This window comes from Rana temporaria, chromosome 6, assembly GCF_905171775.1.
Source record: "Rana temporaria chromosome 6, aRanTem1.1, whole genome shotgun sequence".
Lineage (NCBI taxonomy): Eukaryota > Metazoa > Chordata > Amphibia > Anura > Ranidae > Rana > Rana temporaria.
Window position 1 is genome coordinate 23,731,696 of NC_053494.1, and position 20,431 is coordinate 23,752,126.

Genomic DNA, 20,431 nt, shown 5'->3' on the forward strand with positions numbered 1-20,431 from the left:
AATACAGCTCTACATTCTCTAAAAGAATACTATGGATTCCCTGTTAGTCTACAAGCTTGGCAACCTGCATTACATCAGGTTCAATTAAAGTGGTTGGCACTCCACTTTAACTTCCTGTTTGAGCAGACAACACAGTGCCTCTGCTGCATTTAAATCCCATGCAGTATGAGCCCTACCCAGTTCTTCCTTCTGGACTACAAGACACAGCCCTCCTCTCTGCAACATAAGAGGAGATGTGTTCTGTAGTGCAGCAGGGAGAATTGGGCAGGAATAACAACACTGCTTGGGATTTAAGTGCAGCACTATGTCATCAGCTCAAACAGAAATTTAGGAGCTCACTGGATTTCAAGCAGATCAAGAGCTATTTTTTGTATCTGCAACCTTGTAGTGCAGATATGTATTTATTGTACTTGTTTCGTTTTTTTTTTCGTTTGCTTCTCTTAATTTTCACTTTCATTATTGTGATCAGTGAGTAGAAAAAAACATTCAACCTGTCACTTTTTTCTTCCAGATGATCCATGTACCATTGGCACCTCGAACACAGTTCAATGGGTTACCCAAAATATTGGCAGCTATTGCTCCATTCTGTCAGCTGGTGACCTGGAAAGGATTTACCCCAATTTGGACACAGGAAGTTATACATTGTTATGCAACTTATCTTAGGCCCCATACACACGATGGACCGTTTCCGCGGATAAATCCTCTCGAGGATTTCAGCAGATTTTAATGCGATGGAGTGTACTCACCATCGCATTGAAATCCGCGCCGAAATCCTCTGGCGATGACGTGTCGCGCCGTCGCCGCGATTATGACGCGGCGACGTGTGCGACGCTGTCATATAAGGAATTCCACGCATGCGTCGAATCATTACGACGCATGCGGGGGATCCCTTTGGACGGATGGATCCGGTGAGTCTGTACAGACCAGCGGATCCATCTGTTGGGATGGACTCCAGCAGATGGATATGTTCTGCATGTCAGCAAATATCCGATCTGCTGGAATCCATCCCAGGGGAGAAATATCCGCGGAAAAAGATCCGCTGGCGTGTACACACCATAGGATCTATCCGCTGAAACCCATTTGCTGGGATTTATCTGCGGATGGATTCTATGGTGTGTACGGGGCCTCAGACTTGAACAAAATAAAATGTCCTTCTGGAAGGACCGAGGAACTCGTCGTAAATGAAACATCATTTTCCTCGACGAGTTCCTTGTTAGGCTTGTTAAGGAACTCGACAAGCTTTCTTTGCGTACACACTGTCAAGACCAAATCTCCTCATTCTGAAACGCAGTGACGTACAACACATACAACGGCAGGGGAAGTTCGATTCCACTGGCACAACCCTTGGGGCTGCTTTTGCTAATCTCATGTTGCTGCGTGTTAAGTAAAAGTTTGGTAAGAGACGATTTGCACTTTTCAGACTGTTACAGCGTGAACAATGTGCTATCTCCATTACAAACGCTACTTTTACCGAAGGTGCGCTCCCGTCTCATACTTTATTCTTAGCTTAAACCCGCGCATGCCCAGAAGCGAGTTATGAGATGGGAGCGCTCGTTCAGGTAAAACTACCGTTCATAATGGAGTAAGCACATTCATCACGCTGTAACAGACAAAAAAGCGCGAATCGTCTTTTACTAACAAATAACCAGCTAAAAGCAGCCCAAAGGCGATTAGAACTTCCCCTTCAGAGTGTCGTCGTACGTGTTGTACGTCACCGCGCTTTGTTCATTATTTTTTAAAAACGATGGTGTGTGGGCAACATCGTTTTTAATGATGAAGTTGGAAAAACTCTGTTTTTTGGACATGCTGAAAAATGAAGTTTTTTTTTCATGCCGAAAAACAACCGTGTGTACGCGGCATAAGCTTTATCTTTATTAACTCATTTTAAATCAATCTAATCTGGGAGCAATGGGAAATTCCGCAGTGAACTTTATTATATATGTATACTATATATATTCCCACAACAGAATGTCTTGTTAAATAAATAACTATGAACTGGAATATTGTATGTACTTTAAAGGGGTTGAAAAAGGTAATTATTTTTTCCCCTAAATAGCTTCCTTTACCTTAGTGCAGTCCTCCTTCACTTACCTCATCCTTCCATTTTGCTTTTAAATGTCCTTATTTCTTCTGAGAAATCCTCACTTCCTGTTCTTCTGTCTGTAACTCCACACAGTAATGCAAGGCTTTCTCCCTGGAGTGGAGAAAGCCTCTTGAGGGGGGAGGGGACGAGCAGGATAGTCAGGACGCCCACTAACACACAGCTCCTTTCTCTATCTGCAAAGCAGAGAGTGTCCTGACCCTGCTGCTCGCCCCCTCCCCCCTCAAGAGGCTTTCTCCACACCAGGGAGAAAGCCTCGCATTACCGTGTGGAGTTACAGACAGAAGAACAGGAAGTGAGGATTTCTCAGAAGAAATAAGGGCATTTAAAAGCAAAATGGAAGGATGAGGTAAGTGAAGGAGGACTGCACTAAGGTAGAGGAAGCTATTTAGGGAAACGTGTTTTTATCTTTACAACCCCTTTAATCATGGAAGACATGGGAGTGTTGTGTCAACATATAATTTCTCTGTTATTGTAAGAATCAGCTGATCATAGTATATTGTACATTGATTGTATTCCCTATAAGAATCTGCCAGCAATGCTTATAATAAATTTTCATTGAAAGAAAAAACCTTTGTTCATTTTTCATGGTGTGTTACAATGATGCATCTCAGCCACTGCTTTTGTGTTGCACTAATGGTGTCTAATATAACTAACCTGTTTACTACTGGTGTTTTTGCTTTGTGACTTCTAAGGTTCTTTGCGGTAATAGCAAGGAAGCATATTTGTTAACCCTTGAATAGGTCATATTGGCCTGTCCATGAAACATGTTTGCATATGCATTTTAATCTACTGCTTGTTGGTATGCAATAATACCTCCTGGCCTACTTCCTAAAAGGATTCCTCTCTGCAGTGACAGATGATGTAATGAACCCCAAACTCTTTGCTTAACCACTTGCTTACTGGGCACATAAACCCCCTTCGTGCCCAGGCGAAATTTCAGCTTCCGGCACTGCGTCGCTTTAACTGACATTTGCGCGGTCGTGCGACGTGGCTCCCAAACAAAATTGACGTCCTTTTTTTCCCACAAATAGAGCTTTATTTTGGTGGTATTTGATCACCTCTGCAGTTTTTATTTTTTACGCTATAAACAAAAAAAGAGCGACAATTTTAAAAAAATATATATATATTTTTTATTGTTGCTATAATAAATATCCCATTTTTTTTTTTTTTTAATATTTTTTTTCTCAGTTAAGGCCGATGTGTATTTTTCGACGTATTTTTGTAAAAAGAAAAAAAAAATCGCAATAAGCGACTGGTTTGCGCAAAAGTTATAGCGCCTACAAAATAGGGGACAGAATTATGTTTTTTTTTTATTATTTTTTTTTTTACTAGTAATGGCGGAGATCTGCGATTTTTATTGGGACTACGATATTGCGGCGGACGTATCGGACACTTTTGACACAAATTTGGGACCATTCACATTTATACAGCGATCAGTGCTATAAGAATGCACTAATTACTGTATAAATGTGACTGGCAGGGAAGGGGTTAACACTAGGGGTGAGGAAGGGGTTAAATGTATTCCCTGGGTGTGTTCTAACTGTGTGGGGGGAGGGGGTTGACTGGGGGAGGTGACCGATGCTGTGTCCCTATGTACAAGGGACACAGATCGGTCTCCTCTCCTCTGACAGCACGTGGAGCTCTGTGTTTACACACAGAGCTCCACATCCCTGCTGTCACCTGCTGTGTCACCGCCGATCGCGTGTACCCGGCGGACATCGCGGCTCTTCAGCGATGCGCCGGGACAGTGTTTACCCGCTGCGCGCCACCCAGTGGCGCGCGTGGGTAATGCTTTTAAAAAGACGTCCAAAGACGTCCACTTGGCACTTGAGAGCCGCGCTGTTGACGTCTTTTGTCAATAGCGCGGGTCTGAAGTGGTTAAGATTAAGAGTGACGCCTGGGGTCCAATACGGAATGTCATACTGCACAGAGAAATGCACTGTTTCCTTTAAAGTAATTAAATTCTCTGCAGTTGTGGTTCACTTTCATTCACCATAGTTTGTGACACTCAGGCACTTCCAACAATACTTGGGTACTCAACAGTTACTCAGTCACTTAGCAGTACTCAGATACTCAGCCACACTCAGGTACTCAGTCTCTATCACAGTCTCCTATAGGGTTTGCCAGTACCTTAGTCTCCCCCTGGTCAGCATTGCTTTGTGCTCCCGCTGCTTCACCGACTGCCTGTCACACACTCTCCCCTCCGGTCTATGGTTTCCCTTACGCCCGCCTCTCCTGGACAGCCTGACACTTCCGATCTCGCATGCCTACCTCTACTGTCAATCTCAGTATGGTGTCACTGCACCCAGCATCGCTCGTTGCCTAAATTTCGTGCTGCCTCCGCTCAAGGACCCGGGTCTCGGTGTCGCCCTTCTGGGTCTCAGTGGGGATGGAGGTGTCACTGTCCATAGTGGGAATTTTTCTTTGTTGTTATTTGACCTTCCATGTGCTCCTTGCTGTTAAGGCCAGTTAAAAGATGGGGCAGTTCATGACTTTTTTAGAGCCGAAATGTTACTTAATAGACATACTGTGAATGTTGGTTTCTTTCACTGTTGCATGTAACTTTCTTTGGTCAATAAAGGAATTACAAAAAAAAAAAAAAAGATGGGGCAGTTACCATATGTTTGTACTGTTAGTTATGTGGTGTGTGCCATTGTGCTGTTTACTGGGAGTCCAATGCACTCCTCTGCCTTTAGGGGGGGATGGACTACCTCCAGGCATACCTACCATCAATTTTTTATATATGTACTCCGACTATGGAGGCTCTCAAATGTATAGAGTTAGGATTGCAGATAATACTGGGGTGCCATGACGTGACCTCTGCAACTTACACATGTATCTGCAATTGTGTGCAAACTAAACCCCTGTTTTTATGTGAACGAGACAATTTGGTTTGTTGCAGGCTGGCTGGTAAGTTGAGCTAAAAAATAAATCTTTGTTGTTGTTTGACATGCGTTGCCCTTCCATGTGCTTCTTGTCATTAAGGCCAGTTATTAGCATTAGCATTAGCTCTCTGTCTCCATAGGGCCAGATTCTCTAAAGAGATACGACGGTGTATCTCCAGATACACCGTCGTATCTCTGTTTCTGAGCCCGGGTATCTATGCAAGTGATTCTTAGAATCATTTACGCATAGATACGGCGTAGATCCGACTGGCGTAAGTCACTTACACCGTGGGATCTTAGATGTATTTCCACACTAGCCGCTAGATGGCGTTTACGACGATTTCTCATTTGTCTATGCAAATGAGCCTGATACGCCGATTCCCGACCGTTTTTGCGCCGCCTCGTCGTCGTTTCCGTAAGCGTAAACTTACCCCTGCTATATGAGGGGTAAGTTTACGAAGGTCCGTCGTATGCCATGTTAAGTATGGCGTCGGGACAGCGTCGTCTTTTTCCGTTGTTTACCAAGTCATTCGCGAATAGGGCATTACGTAAATGCCGCTCACGTCGGCTTCATTGACGTTTTCCGTCGTGAGCTGGAGCATGCGCACTGGGCTATTTTTCCGGCCGGCACATGCGCAGTTCGATCGGCGTGGGGGCACGCTTAATTTAAATACAAGCCGCCCCCTTTGAATTACGCGGCCTTACGCCGTGCCATTTACACTACGCCGCCGCAAATTACGGAGCAAGTGCTTTGAGAATACGGCACTTGCTCCAGTAAATTGTGGCGGCGTGGTGTAAGTGGCTTACGCTACGCCGCCGCGGATTCTACGAGAATCTGGCCCAGGGTCTTTATAAATATTCTCTTCAAATGTTTCCATATGTCACATGACCATCTGGCAAAAAAAACTATTCAAGCATCATGGCTGCTACTTCTGTATTTCCCATAATGAAACAAGGGTTACTGCACATACCCTGCATCTGCAACATGTAGATATCAGCAGAATACAATACGTTTAAAACTGTACAAATATAATTTCTCTATTTTATTGGCAGTGTAATAGATCTTTACATGTAAACAAATTCCTTCTGAGGTTAAAATGCAGTTAGATAAATTCTTACATATACATTTCGTGTGCACACAGTTGAGATAGCCATGTCTTCTGAAATTCATAATCATACCTCTGTGTTAGGCTGGCCATACATTATACAATTTTCTTATTCAATACCCTTTAGATTTACCGTCAACTATGTAGTGCAAGGGCCTTCCTGATTATATACAAATCAAAAGTGTTTAGTTTTGACCTCATATTATATGGTTTTGGTAAAGCTAAATGTAAATTGTATGGGCAGTCTTCTATTCATTTTACAAGCTACAGTATATCTTTAGTAGGCACTAGTAAGTACTTGGACGCAGATATAAAAATGCTTGAACAAAGAATGGAATTTGGGGACAGAGCTAATATTTGTGCAGACTGGGCCCTTTGAGACTTAGGCCTCGTACACACGACCGAACATGTCTGCTGAAACTGGTCAGCAGATCAGTTTCCGCGGACATGTTCGGTCGTCTGTACGGCCGACCGGACAATTTTCCGGCGGATCGGACAGGTTTCCAGCGGACAAATGTTTCTTAGCATGCTAAGAAACATGCCTGCTGGAAGCCTGTCCGTCAGACATGTTCGGTCGTCTGTACGACTCACCGGACATGTCCGCTCGGCCGAAAGCCCTTGCATGCGTCGAAGTGATTAGACGCATGCGTGGAAGCATTGACCTTCCAGGGTCGCGCACGTCGCCGCGTCATCGTCGCGGAGACGGCGCGGCCACGTCACCGCGTTCGCTGTCCGCGGGAAATTTGGTCTGATGGTGTGTACAGCCATCAGACCAAAATCCGCCAGTGGACATGTCCGATGAAAACGGTCCGCGGACCGTTTTCATCGGACATGTCCCGTCGTGTGTACGAGGCCTAAGGGTCTCATTTACACCAGATGTTGGATGGGCAGGGGCTGGGTTAGCCTCAGGTTATTGCAAAGGCTACCTTTCAGAAGTCCTTTGATGACTAAGACTGCCACTTGGAGATATATGACCCATTGTAACTAGAATTATTATCATAATTTTTTTCAAAAGATAAGCTAAAGACTCGTCCTTGGCCTATTTTATAAATCAGCAATTTTGAGCATGTTCTGCTACATACTTGACATCTCTTCTGTGAATATTAAGTAGCTACGTAGCTAGTTCAGACACCATTTCAAAGCAAATTTTTTGGTACTCTGGCTAATGCCATCTATTTGGCCACTGTCACTGGCTGCAACTTCATGGCACCTCTTGTAGTCAAATAGAAGTCATATCTATGGAGGTAAAAAAAGCATTCAAACTCCACCCAAAACAACTTTTTCGTTTTGGAGTGGGGAAGCATATGGGGAAATGTCTGTTAAAGCAGATCTCCGCCGAAAAAAAAATATTAAAAGCCAGGAGCTACAAATACTGCAGCTGCTGACTTTTAATATTAGGACACTTACCGGTTCCGGAGTCCAGCAACGTCGGCAGCAGAGGATGAGCAATCGCTCGTCACTCTGCTGCCCCATCACCATCCTCGGTGAGGGAATCAGCAAGTGAAGCTCTCCGGCTTCACTGCCCTAATCCCTACGGCGCATTCGCTAGTTGCACAGCGCCATCCTCACTGGTCCCCGTTGTGTTATGGGAGCCGAGTGTTTCCCAGAACACAGCAGGCTGGGGCGGGAAGTGACGTACTCCCCGCCGAGTCCCAGCAGAGAGGACCCCCGGAAGTGGGTGCAAATACCTGTCTTTGACAGGTATCTGCACCCCCTCCCCCCTGAAAGGTGTCAAATGTGACACCGGAGGGGGGAGGGTTCCGATAAGTGGAGGTTCCTGTATAGGGTGGAGCTCCGCTTTAACCTTTTATTGCTGTCTGTTTTCCTATTTTGCAGATTTATCACCTTCTGTCTGTTTGAAGCGTGTCAAACAGGACGGGAATTTAGAGATACAGTATTTGTTCTGTCTTGCGCATGTTAAATCAATTGGTAAGTAGGCAGAGTGAGGGGAATTGGTCGAACAGTTTTAATTTGTTAAAGTACAATGGTCTTTGTAAGAGTGTGTACCGTATTTATCGGCGTAAACCGCGCACTTTTTTGCCCTTAAAATAAGGGCAAAATCGTGGGTGCGCGATATACGCCGATACCCGCTTCTCGCGCTGTGACGCCTCCTAGCCTTTATGCGTGAGAAGCCAAGCGTGGACGAGCGTACTGCGCTCGGTATATGTCGGCGGCGGCGTTCAAACACAGCGCGGGAAGTGGGGATTCGACTCAGAGACAGCATGGGAAGACACCACCGAGGCCGCAGATGGGCACCGGACCAGACAAGGTCGCCGATGCACGCCGGGCAAGAAACCGACGAGGGGCATTCAAGCTGTAAGTTTTTTTTTTTCTGAAAATTCCCTTCCAGGTTGGGGGTGCGCGCTATACGCGGGTGCGCACAATACCCCGATAAATACGGTACTTAAAATGTTCACAAATCTTAAAAAAAGAAAAAAGAAAAATAACTACAGGAAAAGAAAGTGTGATAAGCCTGATATCCATTTAGAGGACTAGTCCACTTTTTTGGGCAAATGGTATATATACATGTATCATAATTTCAATCTTTGCTATTTCCACAAACAACATATAATAATTCCTTTAAAGCCACCCCATATTTCATATATAAGAAAAAAGCAAAAATGAGGGTTTGCGTTGTCCATAATTAAACTGAATCTGTCCTTGGACACAATTCAAGGTTGAGTGTCTCAGAAAAGAAAGGTGACCCCCACAGCTGTCAGGACAAAAGATAGGGACTGTAGGAAAACTGAAGCGGCATCTGCAAAGAGAAATGGGAATTAATATGTAAGACTTTATGGTACCGTATATGTCGGGGCATAAAAAAAATTAATAATTTGCAGTACATCTGTGAAAAATATGAACATTTTCTCATGTTTCATCCCTTTAAAGACCCTGCAAGTACATAAAAAACTATTTGACCCTGGTAGAAATGCACTCAGCTCCTCGTTTCCTGTTATGTGCTGACAACACAGTGGCTTTCCTGGACTGAAATCACAAGGAATGGTGTCAGCCCTGCCCAGTTGTCTTTTCGGAACGGCAGAACACCTCCAATTCTACTCACTTTACAACATGTGTCAAACACAAGGCCCGTGGGCCACAACCGAACCGCCAGGCCATTTCATGTTGCCCTCGCACCTCTCCTGCAGCTGGTGACACCCCTCCATCTCCCCCCCACCTTGTCTCAGCAGTTATCAGCAAAGAGAAAGCAGAACTTCTCTGCGGGATCCTGATCTTCTCCTAGCTGCCTCAGAGAGGCTCATCTCTGCCACCCCCCACCTCAGCAGTCAGCAGAAGAGAGGCATACAGAACTACTCCTTTAGATTCTTTACCTCTCTGTGCAGCTGCAGCACCCCCTCATCTCCACCTCCACTGCTCTCAGCATTCAGCAGACTCCAGCACTCCTCTGGTCCTCCTCCAGAGCCTGCACTTTCTGCTTCACAGCTCTGCCCCCCCCCCAGCTTCTTCCCAGCAGCAACACAAGGTAAGTTGGTGCATTGTGATGTAAGAGAGAGTGAGGCACTCTTGACTTCTGATGATGGGATGCACTTGACATCTGATGTAAGGGAAGGGGGTGCTCTGAACATCTAATCTTACAGATACAAGGGGCAATCATAATGCTGATGTGGCTTGTTATAAAATTGAGTTTGACACCTCTTCTCTACAAAATAGGGAGGAGGTGTTCTGTGATACAAGGGAAAAATGAAAGGGCTTATTAGGGATATCACAGAAAAACTCAAAAGGTAATTTGCACATATAGAGCAAATAAAACATTTTAAATTATATATTTACCCGACCAAAGGGGAGCAAATAGAAGTTTGTTGTTGGGTTTTACATACACTTTGACCTGCCATTTACAATTAAGCCTTGATAATAAAAGCCTAATAGCATTGTTTAACGACTAAACATCTCTGCTTTTGGGATAAAGCTCTGCCTCTAGAACCTAGGACATTCCTGAGAAATTCATAGATGTAATTTTAAATCCTGTTTTTTTAATTATAAGTTACTCTCTGTCAATCCCCTCACTGGCTTCCCATTCCACATTGTATAAAATTCAAAGTTCTAACCACAACATACAAAGCCATCCATAATATTGCCCCCAGCTACATTACCAACGTCATCTGCAGATATCGCCCAAATCGTCCTATCCGCTCTTCCCAAGATCTCCTGCTCTCTTGTAAACTCCTCCCATGCTCGCCTCCAGGACTTCTCCAGAGCCTCTCCCATTCTCTGGAACTCCCTGCTCCAGTATGTCCGGTCAGCCCCCACCCTGTCCACCTTTAAGTGATCCCTGAAAACTCATTTATTCAGGGAAGCCTACACCACCTCCACCTAAAAACTGTACCCGAGTCACCTCCATCAGCTATTACCTTTTGTACCACCTCCCCTCCCTTTAGATTGTAAGCTCCATGAGCAAGGCCCTCCTATTCATTTTGTATAGAACTGTATTGTAATTGTTCTGTTCCCCCCCCCCCCCCTTACATTGTAAAGTGCTGCGTAAACTGTTGATGCTATATAAATCCTGAATAATAATAATAATAATAATAATAAAAGGAAGGTTAACATTAAAGTAAATATACTTACTAGCTTTGGTGGTGGCGGTGGTGGTGGCGGTGGTAGTGGCTGTGGTGGTAAAATCCCGAATTCCTCCTGTGATACCCAGGCCCAATGTGTCAAGGTCAGATTGTTTCTGGTTTTGGACCCATAGACTGACAGTTGTGCTTGATAACTGGCTGAGCAGATCGGCAGTATTGTTGCCAAGCAGGCTCTTTACATCGCTGACTGTGAGGTTCTGGTAGGACAAAAGATAAGATGCATTTAGACTTCGTTTTTTGGATTTTTTATTTTTGAGTAAAATACGAGGGAAGAGATGGTTTGACATTATAAAGAGACTCCTCCCCAGAGCTTGGGACACTTTAAAGGCCCCCGGACGTGGGGTTGAGTTTCTGGGTGTATGACTTAGGCCTTGTACACATGATAGGTTAACCAGAGGACAACGGTCTGAAGGACCATTTTCATCGGTCAAAACCGATCGTGTATGGGCCCCATAGGTTATTTAACCTTTGGTTAAAAAAAAGACAACTTGCTTTAAAATTTAACCGATGGATTGGTAACCGATAGGTCAAAACCGATCATTAGTACGCACAACCATTGGTTAAAAATCCACGCATGCTCAGAATCAAGTCGACGCATGCTTGGAAGCATTGAACTTTGTTTTTTTCAGCACGTCGTTGTGTTTTACGTCACCGCGTTCTGACACGATCGTTTTTTTAACTGATGGTGTGTAGGCACGACGGACCATCAGTCAGCTTCATAGGTTAACCTAAGACAATGGTCCTTCAGACCATTGTCCTCTGATTAACCTATCGTGTGTACGAGGCCTAAGGGGAGATAGTTGTTTTTGACGCATTGGGATGATGGGTCTATACGCTTTGGGGAAAATTGAACCTAATGTATAGTGACCTATTAGATAGATACTAATACCCTGTTAAGAGTGATTTTTGTAAAAATGTATTCCTTGCTTTCTTCCAAAAACAAAGAATTAAAATTGAAAAGAAAAAAAAAAGATGCATTTAGACTGTCCCAAGTACCGGGTGACATTTAAATTATTTTGGGTTAAAATCCCCATCAGGGGGGGGGGGGCGGAGAGGAGGGAGGCAGTGGGGGGTAAGAAGGAGCGGATATTTTTTTGCTTAGGTGGGGGTAGGGGTAGATCTAAAGGGTTTGAATGGGGAGGGGGGAAGGAGGGGGGAGAATATAAAATAGAAGGGAGACGGGAGTAGGTTTGGTCAAATACAAGTTAGAGAAAACTAAAGCTGAGGGGCCGCTGAATTAAGACAGAGGTATTTATAAGATTAACTGGCCAACAAAAAGTTGGAATATGCAAAAGCTTAATAGAGAAGAAGTAGGAGGAGACTAGGAGGTGGACGGGTTAGATGGAACTTGCATAAACTGTTGTAAAGTAGATAGTAGACTTGGCCGTTTGTATTGTTTTTTTCTTTATTGTCTTGTATATCTGAATTGTTGAAGTTAAACGGAGGATTGTTGAGAAATGAAATATACTAAAAAGTTTATGGAAGAGATGTAAGATGCTACCTGTACCTCCCTTTGAATATATAAATAAAGGATACGTAAAACAAATTAAAAAAATCCCCATCAGTACTTTTTTGCCCATCTGTGTCCCTTGGGGAGATGACACGTTAACCCCCCCCCCCCCCCCTGTAGATACAAAAGCTTAGAGGAAATCTCTCAAAAGTGAGGAAAATGTCCTATTAATCATTTGTCACTAACATACTCCTCCAATGGAAGATATCCACTCTAATCCTGTTTTGGTTAAAACTCAACATTTGAGATATTCCCCCATTCTCAGATTAGTAATGATAAATTTTGATTGGTTGCTCTGGGTCACTGTACTTCGCACACACATCTTTGCCTTCTTGAATTAGCCTAAATGGGTGACAATTCTGTAATTTACACTTACCACCACAGAGTTCGGGTTCAGGCTCGCAAAGGTTGAGATATCCATGTTGGGACTTTTGGCGGAGAATGTCTTCAGGTCTGCCAATGGTGCACCAGCTGATAACACAAAGGTAGTTGTTTATAACTGTGGTTTTATTGCAAACTTCACAGTTTTATGTTGTTTGCAGTATTCTTTATTTTTTTAAGGTAACATACCGGTAAGTTCATGAACCAGGAATTTCCACAATTTATTTTGACATATTTTACTTCTTTACAAGTATTAAAAAGTATATCAGATTTGGTGGAAGAGGAAGTAAAGATGGCACAACACAACATATTTTGTGAAATCTGAGGACAAACAATCGTGGAAAGAACAGAACACACATTCAGGCTGGGTTCACACTACTACACTACTTTCATCCTACTTTGCTCTGTGTTCAATGTTTCCCTATGAGAGCGTCTTGTAGCGTCCTACACAAGTCGGTCCGACTTTGAAAATGCTCCCTGTACTACTTTTGGTCCTACATTGATCCTACTTCAGGCCCATTGAATATCATTGAAGTCGGACCAAAGTAGTATCCTGTTCATGAAAGTAGGATGGATGTAGGACCAATGTAGGATAAATGTAGGACCAATGTAGCAGAGCAAAGTAGGATGAAAGTAGTGTAGTAGTGTGAACCCAGCCTAAGTCCACAATTTGCATACAGTCCATGGCAGCCATTGTGAAAAAGACTTTTACAAGTTCTGAAAATTGAAGACCACACATTTTGTAAGGGCTTGTATACATGGACTTCTATCATCTGCTTTTACAAAAAGTTGTGAAAGAATCTTAAGAGCAGCGGTTCACATTTGAATTGGATCTTACGGGGTATATGTTTTTAATGGGTAAACTTGAGCATTACCCAACAAATCCGTTTTATACCCCTACTATTTCTTGCCTTAAGGACCCACTCACACTTGTGTGTTTTAGCAATGCACCTTACCACAAAACATGGCAGCACACCTGCTCTATGTTGCAGTGTATTGGGGTGCCATTCATAGAAAATTTGGCATTCTAACACACTTTACAGTGGAGTCCAACACACCACAAACACACCTCAACACATACATTTTATGGTGATTAGCATAAGTAAAAAAGGATCATGTGTGTTTTTTTCATCTGTTGTTATGCATTAGTAGTTCGTTCATAATAAATGGGTTGCCTAGAACACATGTTATAGTGTGAAATAATATGCATTTACAGGTGTGCAATAATACACTGCAACAGAATGCTTAAGGTTGGATGGGCCCAAACATTTTTAAATCCATTGGCAACGGCTTCCTCCGTCAGGGTTTGTGACTTCTTAATACTAATGCTGATTGGCTGACAAAATTGGCCAATCACCAAGTCACGTTCCCTAGGGAAAGAGTCTTTTACTGTGATAGAATGAAAAACCGTTAGAGCTTCGGGCAAGATTTTATTTTTGTCTATTTATCTTTACACCAGGACAAGAAATGTGGGGCCAAGGGTCACGAGGTTAGAAGGATGCAGGAAGCCTTACAAACGATCTAGCATTTTTCCAGCAGTACTAGAAAATATGTTTTGTTGCCATCTGTGTCTTCTGTGAGAAGACCAAACTGATCAAAAATCCAATCTGTCATTTATAAATGTTGTCCTGAACAGTTCTCAGACACACAGATATTTTGTTCGATCAATCTTAGGCAATTGAAAAAAAGTTCCACCCTATATGTCAGTAAATACTTTTGAGTAGTGTTGCATTGCCTTTTGCAGCCTATATGATTTAGTTGTTGTCACTGGGAACAATTGGTAAGTGAACATTAAGTGCGCATGTGAATTGGAGGTTCTTCTACCATAATAACATTTTAAAAGTTAAATATACATTATTTAAAAGTAACAACTGCTGATCAAGGAAATTACAAACATATTACACAGAGAAAAGCAGAAAACAATTACCCTTAGGCCCCATACACACGTCCGAGAAACTCGACGGGCAAAACACATCGTTTTGCTCGTCGAGTTCCTTGTGAAGCCGCCGAGGATTTCGGCGAGCCAAGTTTCCCCATTGACTAACGAGGAAATAGAGAACATGTTCTCTATTTGGCTCGACGAGTTCCTCGTCGGTTTCCTCGGCCAAATGTGTACACACCACCGGTTTCCTCGGCAGAATACGGCTCCCATCGAGTTTCTGGCTAAATTCTGCCGAGAAACTCGGTCGTGTGTACGGGGCCTCAGAAACCTTCGCCACTTCTCTTTTCTACTCTGCAACTGACCACCTCCATGAAAAAAATCTCACCCCTGTCTTGCCCCGACCTGGCCACCTCTATCTACAACAGTTCACATTCATCCTCACTGGACTCTTTTGCTCCTTTCACTACACAAAATGTTAGGCCTCGACTATTCCACACTTGGCAGACCAACAACACCAGAAACCTTAAAAGTCATAGCCGAGCACTGGAGTGAGTGTACCGTAAAACCAACTCCCAGCATGCATTCACCCAATATAAATCTGCCTTCTTAAAATACAATTCTTCCCTCCATGCTGCTAAACAAACCTACTTTGTCACCCTCATTATTACTCTGTCCTCCAGTCCTAGTAGCATCTTCTCTACTTTTTACTCTCTACTTTCTTCACCACCATTTCCACCCAGTAACTCGCTCACTGCTCATGAGATTGCCAATCCCTTTAAAAACAAGATTGGTGCAATTCATGGGGACATCTCCACTGCACAGACATCTAACCCATTTAACATACCCTGTACAAATCCACTCTCAACACTCTTCTCTTTTGACCTTGCTACTACCGAAGAGGTCTTTAAAGTTTTCTGAGAAGCACGCCTTACCACCTGCCCCCTGGATCCTGTTCCCTCACATCTACTACGGTTACCCTCTTCTTCTATTTAATGCTCCCTCGCTCACATCTTCACTCTCTCCCTCTCTACTGGCACCTTCCCCTCCCCTGGAAAACATGCCCAGGTTACTCATATTCTTTAAAAGTCCTCACTGGATCCCATCAGCCTGAACAACTTAAGACCCATCTCCTTGCTCCCGTTTGCTTCAAAACTTTTAGAACGCTTAGTCTACAACTGTCTTAGCTCCTACCTCACTGACAACAACCTTTTTGATCCCTTACAGTCTGGCTTTCGCTTGCTACACTCCACTAAAACTGCCCTACTGAAACTCACTACTGACCTACTAACTAAGTTGAATACACCTGAAGGTACTAAGTATTCTTTGTTTGCCTCTGATTTTGATGCCTATGTACACAATCCCAAAGACCACTGTTCATGAGTTACCTTTCCCCAACCTTCAAAGAATAGAGTCATCAAATTACTAGGTGTGTTCCTCAAATGAATTGTCCTAGCTATGTTACTTACATAGGTATGGCTTTAGAAGGTTGTAATAGGCAGATGTTTGGTTGGCCACGTCCTGATAGGATGTGTTCGCTTTAATATACATAGCATCCTTCACCGACTGGTTGCAGGTTGATATGTCTAGAGGTTGGGCATCACTGCCAATAGTGAGAGGAGAACATAAGATATAACATAACATGACATATAATGGATTAGGTTTAGGAATACAATTTTAAAGCATCAAATTAGTTTGCATGCAAAGGACGAGTCCATTCAAAATTAATATTTTCGTTTTTGGATAGATATTGGAATATTTTATTTCTTGGTATGATTCCTGGTAATCTTGTGATGGTTCAAGCATATTCTTCAGCATGATCTCCATAACATTGGTTGCAGGGTGAAGCTTCATACACTTTATTGAATAGGCAAAAGAAAAGAAGCTTATTGGGAAGAAGATATCACCCGTCAAAGTCATGGGACCAAGCTTTTCTCCGAACACTGAGTATTCTCTGGGACACTTTTCAGAGAACAGAGAGTTTCTCGGCAGAATTCACCGAGAAACTCGGTCAAAACCCGGATTCTGCCGAGAAACTCTGTCGTCTGTACAGTTTTGGCTCGATGGAGCCGCCGAGGAGCTCGACGAGAAAATAGAGAACATGTTCTCTATTTTCTCGTTGTTCTATGGGAGAAGGCGGCCCGCCGAGCTCCTCGGCGGCTTCATCCCAGAACTCGACAAGGAACTCGACGTGCTTGGCACGTCGAGTTCCTCGGCCGTGTGTACGGGGCCTGAAGGTCACTGCAGGCTCAACAGCATGGCTTGTATTCTATCAATGATGTTAAATGTCAAGTGCAATGTGCAGAAAACAATGGGCCAGATCCACAAAGAACTTACGGCGGCGTATCTATTGATTCGCCGCGTAAGTTCTACGATGCGCCATTGTATATTTGTTTAGTATCCACAAAACAAGATACGCCTGAATGTGGGCTAGATCCGACTGACGTACGTCTTAGTACGCCGTCGGATCTTAGGTGCATATTTACGCTGGCCGCTAGGTGGCGCTTCCGTTGATTTCAGCGTAGAGTATGCAAATTAGCTAGAAACGCCGATTCTCAAACGTACGTCCGCCCGGCGCATTTTTTTATGTCGTTTACGTAAGGCTTTTTTCGGCGTAACGTTACCCCTACCTCTATGAGGTGTACGCAATGTTAGGTATGGACGTCGGGACAGCGTCGAATTTTCAGTCGTTTGTGTAAATCGTTTGCGAATAGGGCTTTGCGTAAGTTACGTTAACGTCGAAAGCATTGACTATTTGCGATGTGATTTCGCACATGCGCACTGGGATACGTCCACGGACGGCGCATTGCGCCGTTCGTAAAAAGCGTCAATTACGTGGGGTCATACCAGATTACCATACAACACGCCCACTTCAAGCCTACTTTGAATTACGCGGGCTTACGCCGGCAGATTTACATTACGCCGGTGCACATATGGGAGCAAGTGCTTTGTGGATACCCTACGAGCCACTCTGAGTTACGGCGGCGTAGCGCATATGATATGCGGTACGCCCGCCTAAATATACACCCGTTTTTGTGGATCTGGCCCAATGTGGTGTTTTACGGATTATGGTATCTACTCTCCATTATAAAAAGTATGTTTTACACACTTCTAACACATTGTGAGAAATATGCCAAACAAATAGATTTTAGACTGTCCCTTCTGTGTTATAGAGACTTCACTGACCTTAGAGCAGTTGGTGTGATAAGATTCAGCTGTGTTGAATTCAAGAGACATATGTATTTGCTGCTAATGGTGTTGATCGCTCCACTCAATGGGTTACCCAAATTAATATACTGCGAAATGATAATCTGGGCCTGAAAATAACAAAGCAAGGAAAAAGTCAAAGAAGCAGCAATGTATTTTGCATAAATAATGCCATTTTCCTGCACACTTTACTCAAATATACACTATAACAGCAGTTAGACTTTAAACAAAATGACAGGTTCCCTTAAAGTAATCTGTTTTGTGATTGGCTGCTGTTTGTCACTGCTTTCACAATAGCACCACACAGAGATCCTGCCATCGAAGAAACTCATGACTTGGTCTTATATTTCACCCAGAGCCCTGGACCTGCAGTTAATAAGACTTATGGCCAACCAGGACTCTGTCACAGAAGTAGCTCACAACCTTCTACTTACCAGGTTGTTTGGTGGTCCTGCTGTCAGCAAACTTCCCAAAGTGTCTACGGAGGTGATATTCCATTTGGTAATATCGGCTGATGTACACAGGAAGCTGATGGCTCCCAGGTTGCTTAAAAGAGTTTCTGGGTAACCTCCAGGATAGATCTGTAGGAAAGATGTATGAGACATAATAAGAGGGTGATCATCTAATAACAAATAGACATGTGCAAAAGGAAAACATTTGTTTAGTTTCAATGTAATTCGTTATTTAATTAATTTCGTTAAGTTAGATTCGTTAAATTTGTTAAATTCATTTTCGGAATTCGATCGTTTTCGACCAAATTCGAAAACCCGGCCGAATGCGATCGCTTTCAACCAAATTCGAAAAACCCGGTTGAATCCGATCGTTTTCGACCGAATTCGAAAAAACCCAGTCGAATGCGAAAACATTTCTACCGGATTCAACAGAATTCAATAATATTTCATCCACTATCGTTAATATTTCAACCAAATTCGATGATATTTCAACCAGGTTTGAAATTATTTCAACCGGATTGGAAATTATTTCAACCGAATTTGAAATTATTTCAACCGCATTTGAAATTATTTCCACCAGATTAGAAATTATTTCAACCGAATTTGAAATTATTTCAACCGGATTTGAAATTATTTCCACCGGATTTGAAATGATTTCAACCGGACTGGAAATTATTTCAACCGGATTTGAAATTATTTCCACTGGATTTGAAATGATTTCAACAAGATTTGAAATTATTTCCACCGGATTGGAAATTATTTCAACCGAATTCGATTGTATGTATTTGTATTATTGTATTTGATTACATTCTATTAAATTCTATTCTGTTCTTTACTATTCTTTGATTTTCATTCTATTGTTTTATTATTTTATATTCTATTTTATTGTATTCTTTTTTCGAATTTTAGAATTTTTTCGATTTATATTTTTTAGATTTTGATTCAAATTTGCTTTCAATTTTCATTCGAATTTGTTTTTGATTCAAATTGTTTTCAAATTCGATTCGAATAGTATTTGTTTTCAAATCCGATTCGAATTTCGTTCGCGTTTTTTCGAATTTGTTTAAATTAGTTAATTTTCTAATTCGGGAATTCGGATGCATCCGAATGTCTGAATAATGAAAAATTTGTCGAAACGAAACGAAATGCACATGTCTAATAACAAACAAAACAAATATTTTCCTAGTACACTTAGACCCGGTTCACACAGGGGCGGCAAGACTTTGAGGGCAACTTGGCAAGACGACTTCAGAGGCGACTTGCAAAATCACTTCTGTATTGAAGTCAATGCAAGTTGTCCCGAGTCGCCCCCAAAGTCGTACAATAACCTTTTTAAGTCGGAGCGACTTGAGTCGCTCCTATTAGAACGGTTCCATGGAACAGAGCGGAGCGCGACTTGTCAGGCGGCTGAGTCGCCTGACGAGTTTTACCAACAATGCACTAGCTTAAAGGAACCTATTTAGAAAATAAAGAATGAACCTTTACAACCCCTTTAAACAATGTACTGAACATGCGGTGCCTGCTCAGTGCAGCGTACACCTCTGGGTCATTACCATACACTTCACCAGTGACTGTCCAATAGCTGAACCAAAAGCGGCTGAATGCAGAAGAAGGTTAGGAGAAGATGTCAGCAGCCATAAATGGAGCAACAAGAGGGATTGTAGACCTCATATCACTGGAGGAGGGCATGCTAGAGGCTGGCCATATGCTCTTAGATTTCTCTCATCCAGCTGCCTATAGTCCGGCTGATTGGCTGCAGTCACTGATCAACCAACAATTTACCACCATTCAGATAGAATGATTTCGGGTGGAGTGGTGCCTGTAGGCACCAGTCGCAATTCACTCTGTGTATGGGTGTCCACCATAATGTGCAATTATGCAGTTCATACTTTCACATAATGGCAAGAACTTTGGGTTCCTGCAACAGATATAGTTTTGCTAAAAACAACTGTTGAGATATCAGCCACCCAGGGAGAGCACTAATGTCAGATGACCTATATATTACATTGCGACAAAGAGCAGTAAAGCACAGTCATGTGTAGCAGAAAACAGAGCCTGTATATCTAATAACCAGGAATGTTTTTATTTTTATTGCATTTGACCATTTACTGTCAACATTTTAAAGCAAACCTTGCAGTAACATACACTTTCTGCACGAATATCATGTATTTCTTATATATTTTAATATAATGCCATGCAGTCAACTTTTGCATTTATTTTGTCATTTAATGTACTTATCTATTAAAGTAAATTAATTATTTGTTTTTTTGATGCCTAGCATTGCCCGTCTAAAAGCTCCTGAGGAAGTTCTCCAC

General features: G+C 42.7%; 2 protein-coding genes across 2 annotated transcripts in view; one reads left to right on the top strand and one right to left on the bottom strand.

The window, feature by feature from the left end:
* LOC120943252 overlaps positions 1–731 on the top strand; it is a 96,177-nt gene extending 95,446 nt beyond the window's left edge. Inside the window, exon 31 of the mRNA XM_040356455.1 lies at positions 512–731. Within this exon, the coding sequence (XP_040212389.1) occupies positions 512–663 (152 nt within the window). The 3' untranslated portion in view covers positions 664–731. The remainder of the gene's footprint in view (positions 1–511) is intronic.
* A 7,735-nt stretch (positions 732–8,466) lies between these two features.
* The window catches only part of MSLN (mesothelin), a 76,431-nt gene continuing 64,466 nt past the window's right edge, over positions 8,467–20,431 (bottom strand). Inside the window, exons 30-35 of the mRNA XM_040356456.1 lie at positions 18,099–18,245; positions 17,644–17,774; positions 15,927–16,060; positions 12,574–12,668; positions 10,677–10,884; positions 8,467–8,853 (exon numbers count right to left, since the gene is read on the bottom strand). Coding sequence (XP_040212390.1) covers positions 8,783–8,853; positions 10,677–10,884; positions 12,574–12,668; positions 15,927–16,060; positions 17,644–17,774; positions 18,099–18,245 — 786 coding nt within the window. The 3' untranslated portion in view covers positions 8,467–8,782. The remainder of the gene's footprint in view (positions 8,854–10,676; positions 10,885–12,573; positions 12,669–15,926; positions 16,061–17,643; positions 17,775–18,098; positions 18,246–20,431) is intronic.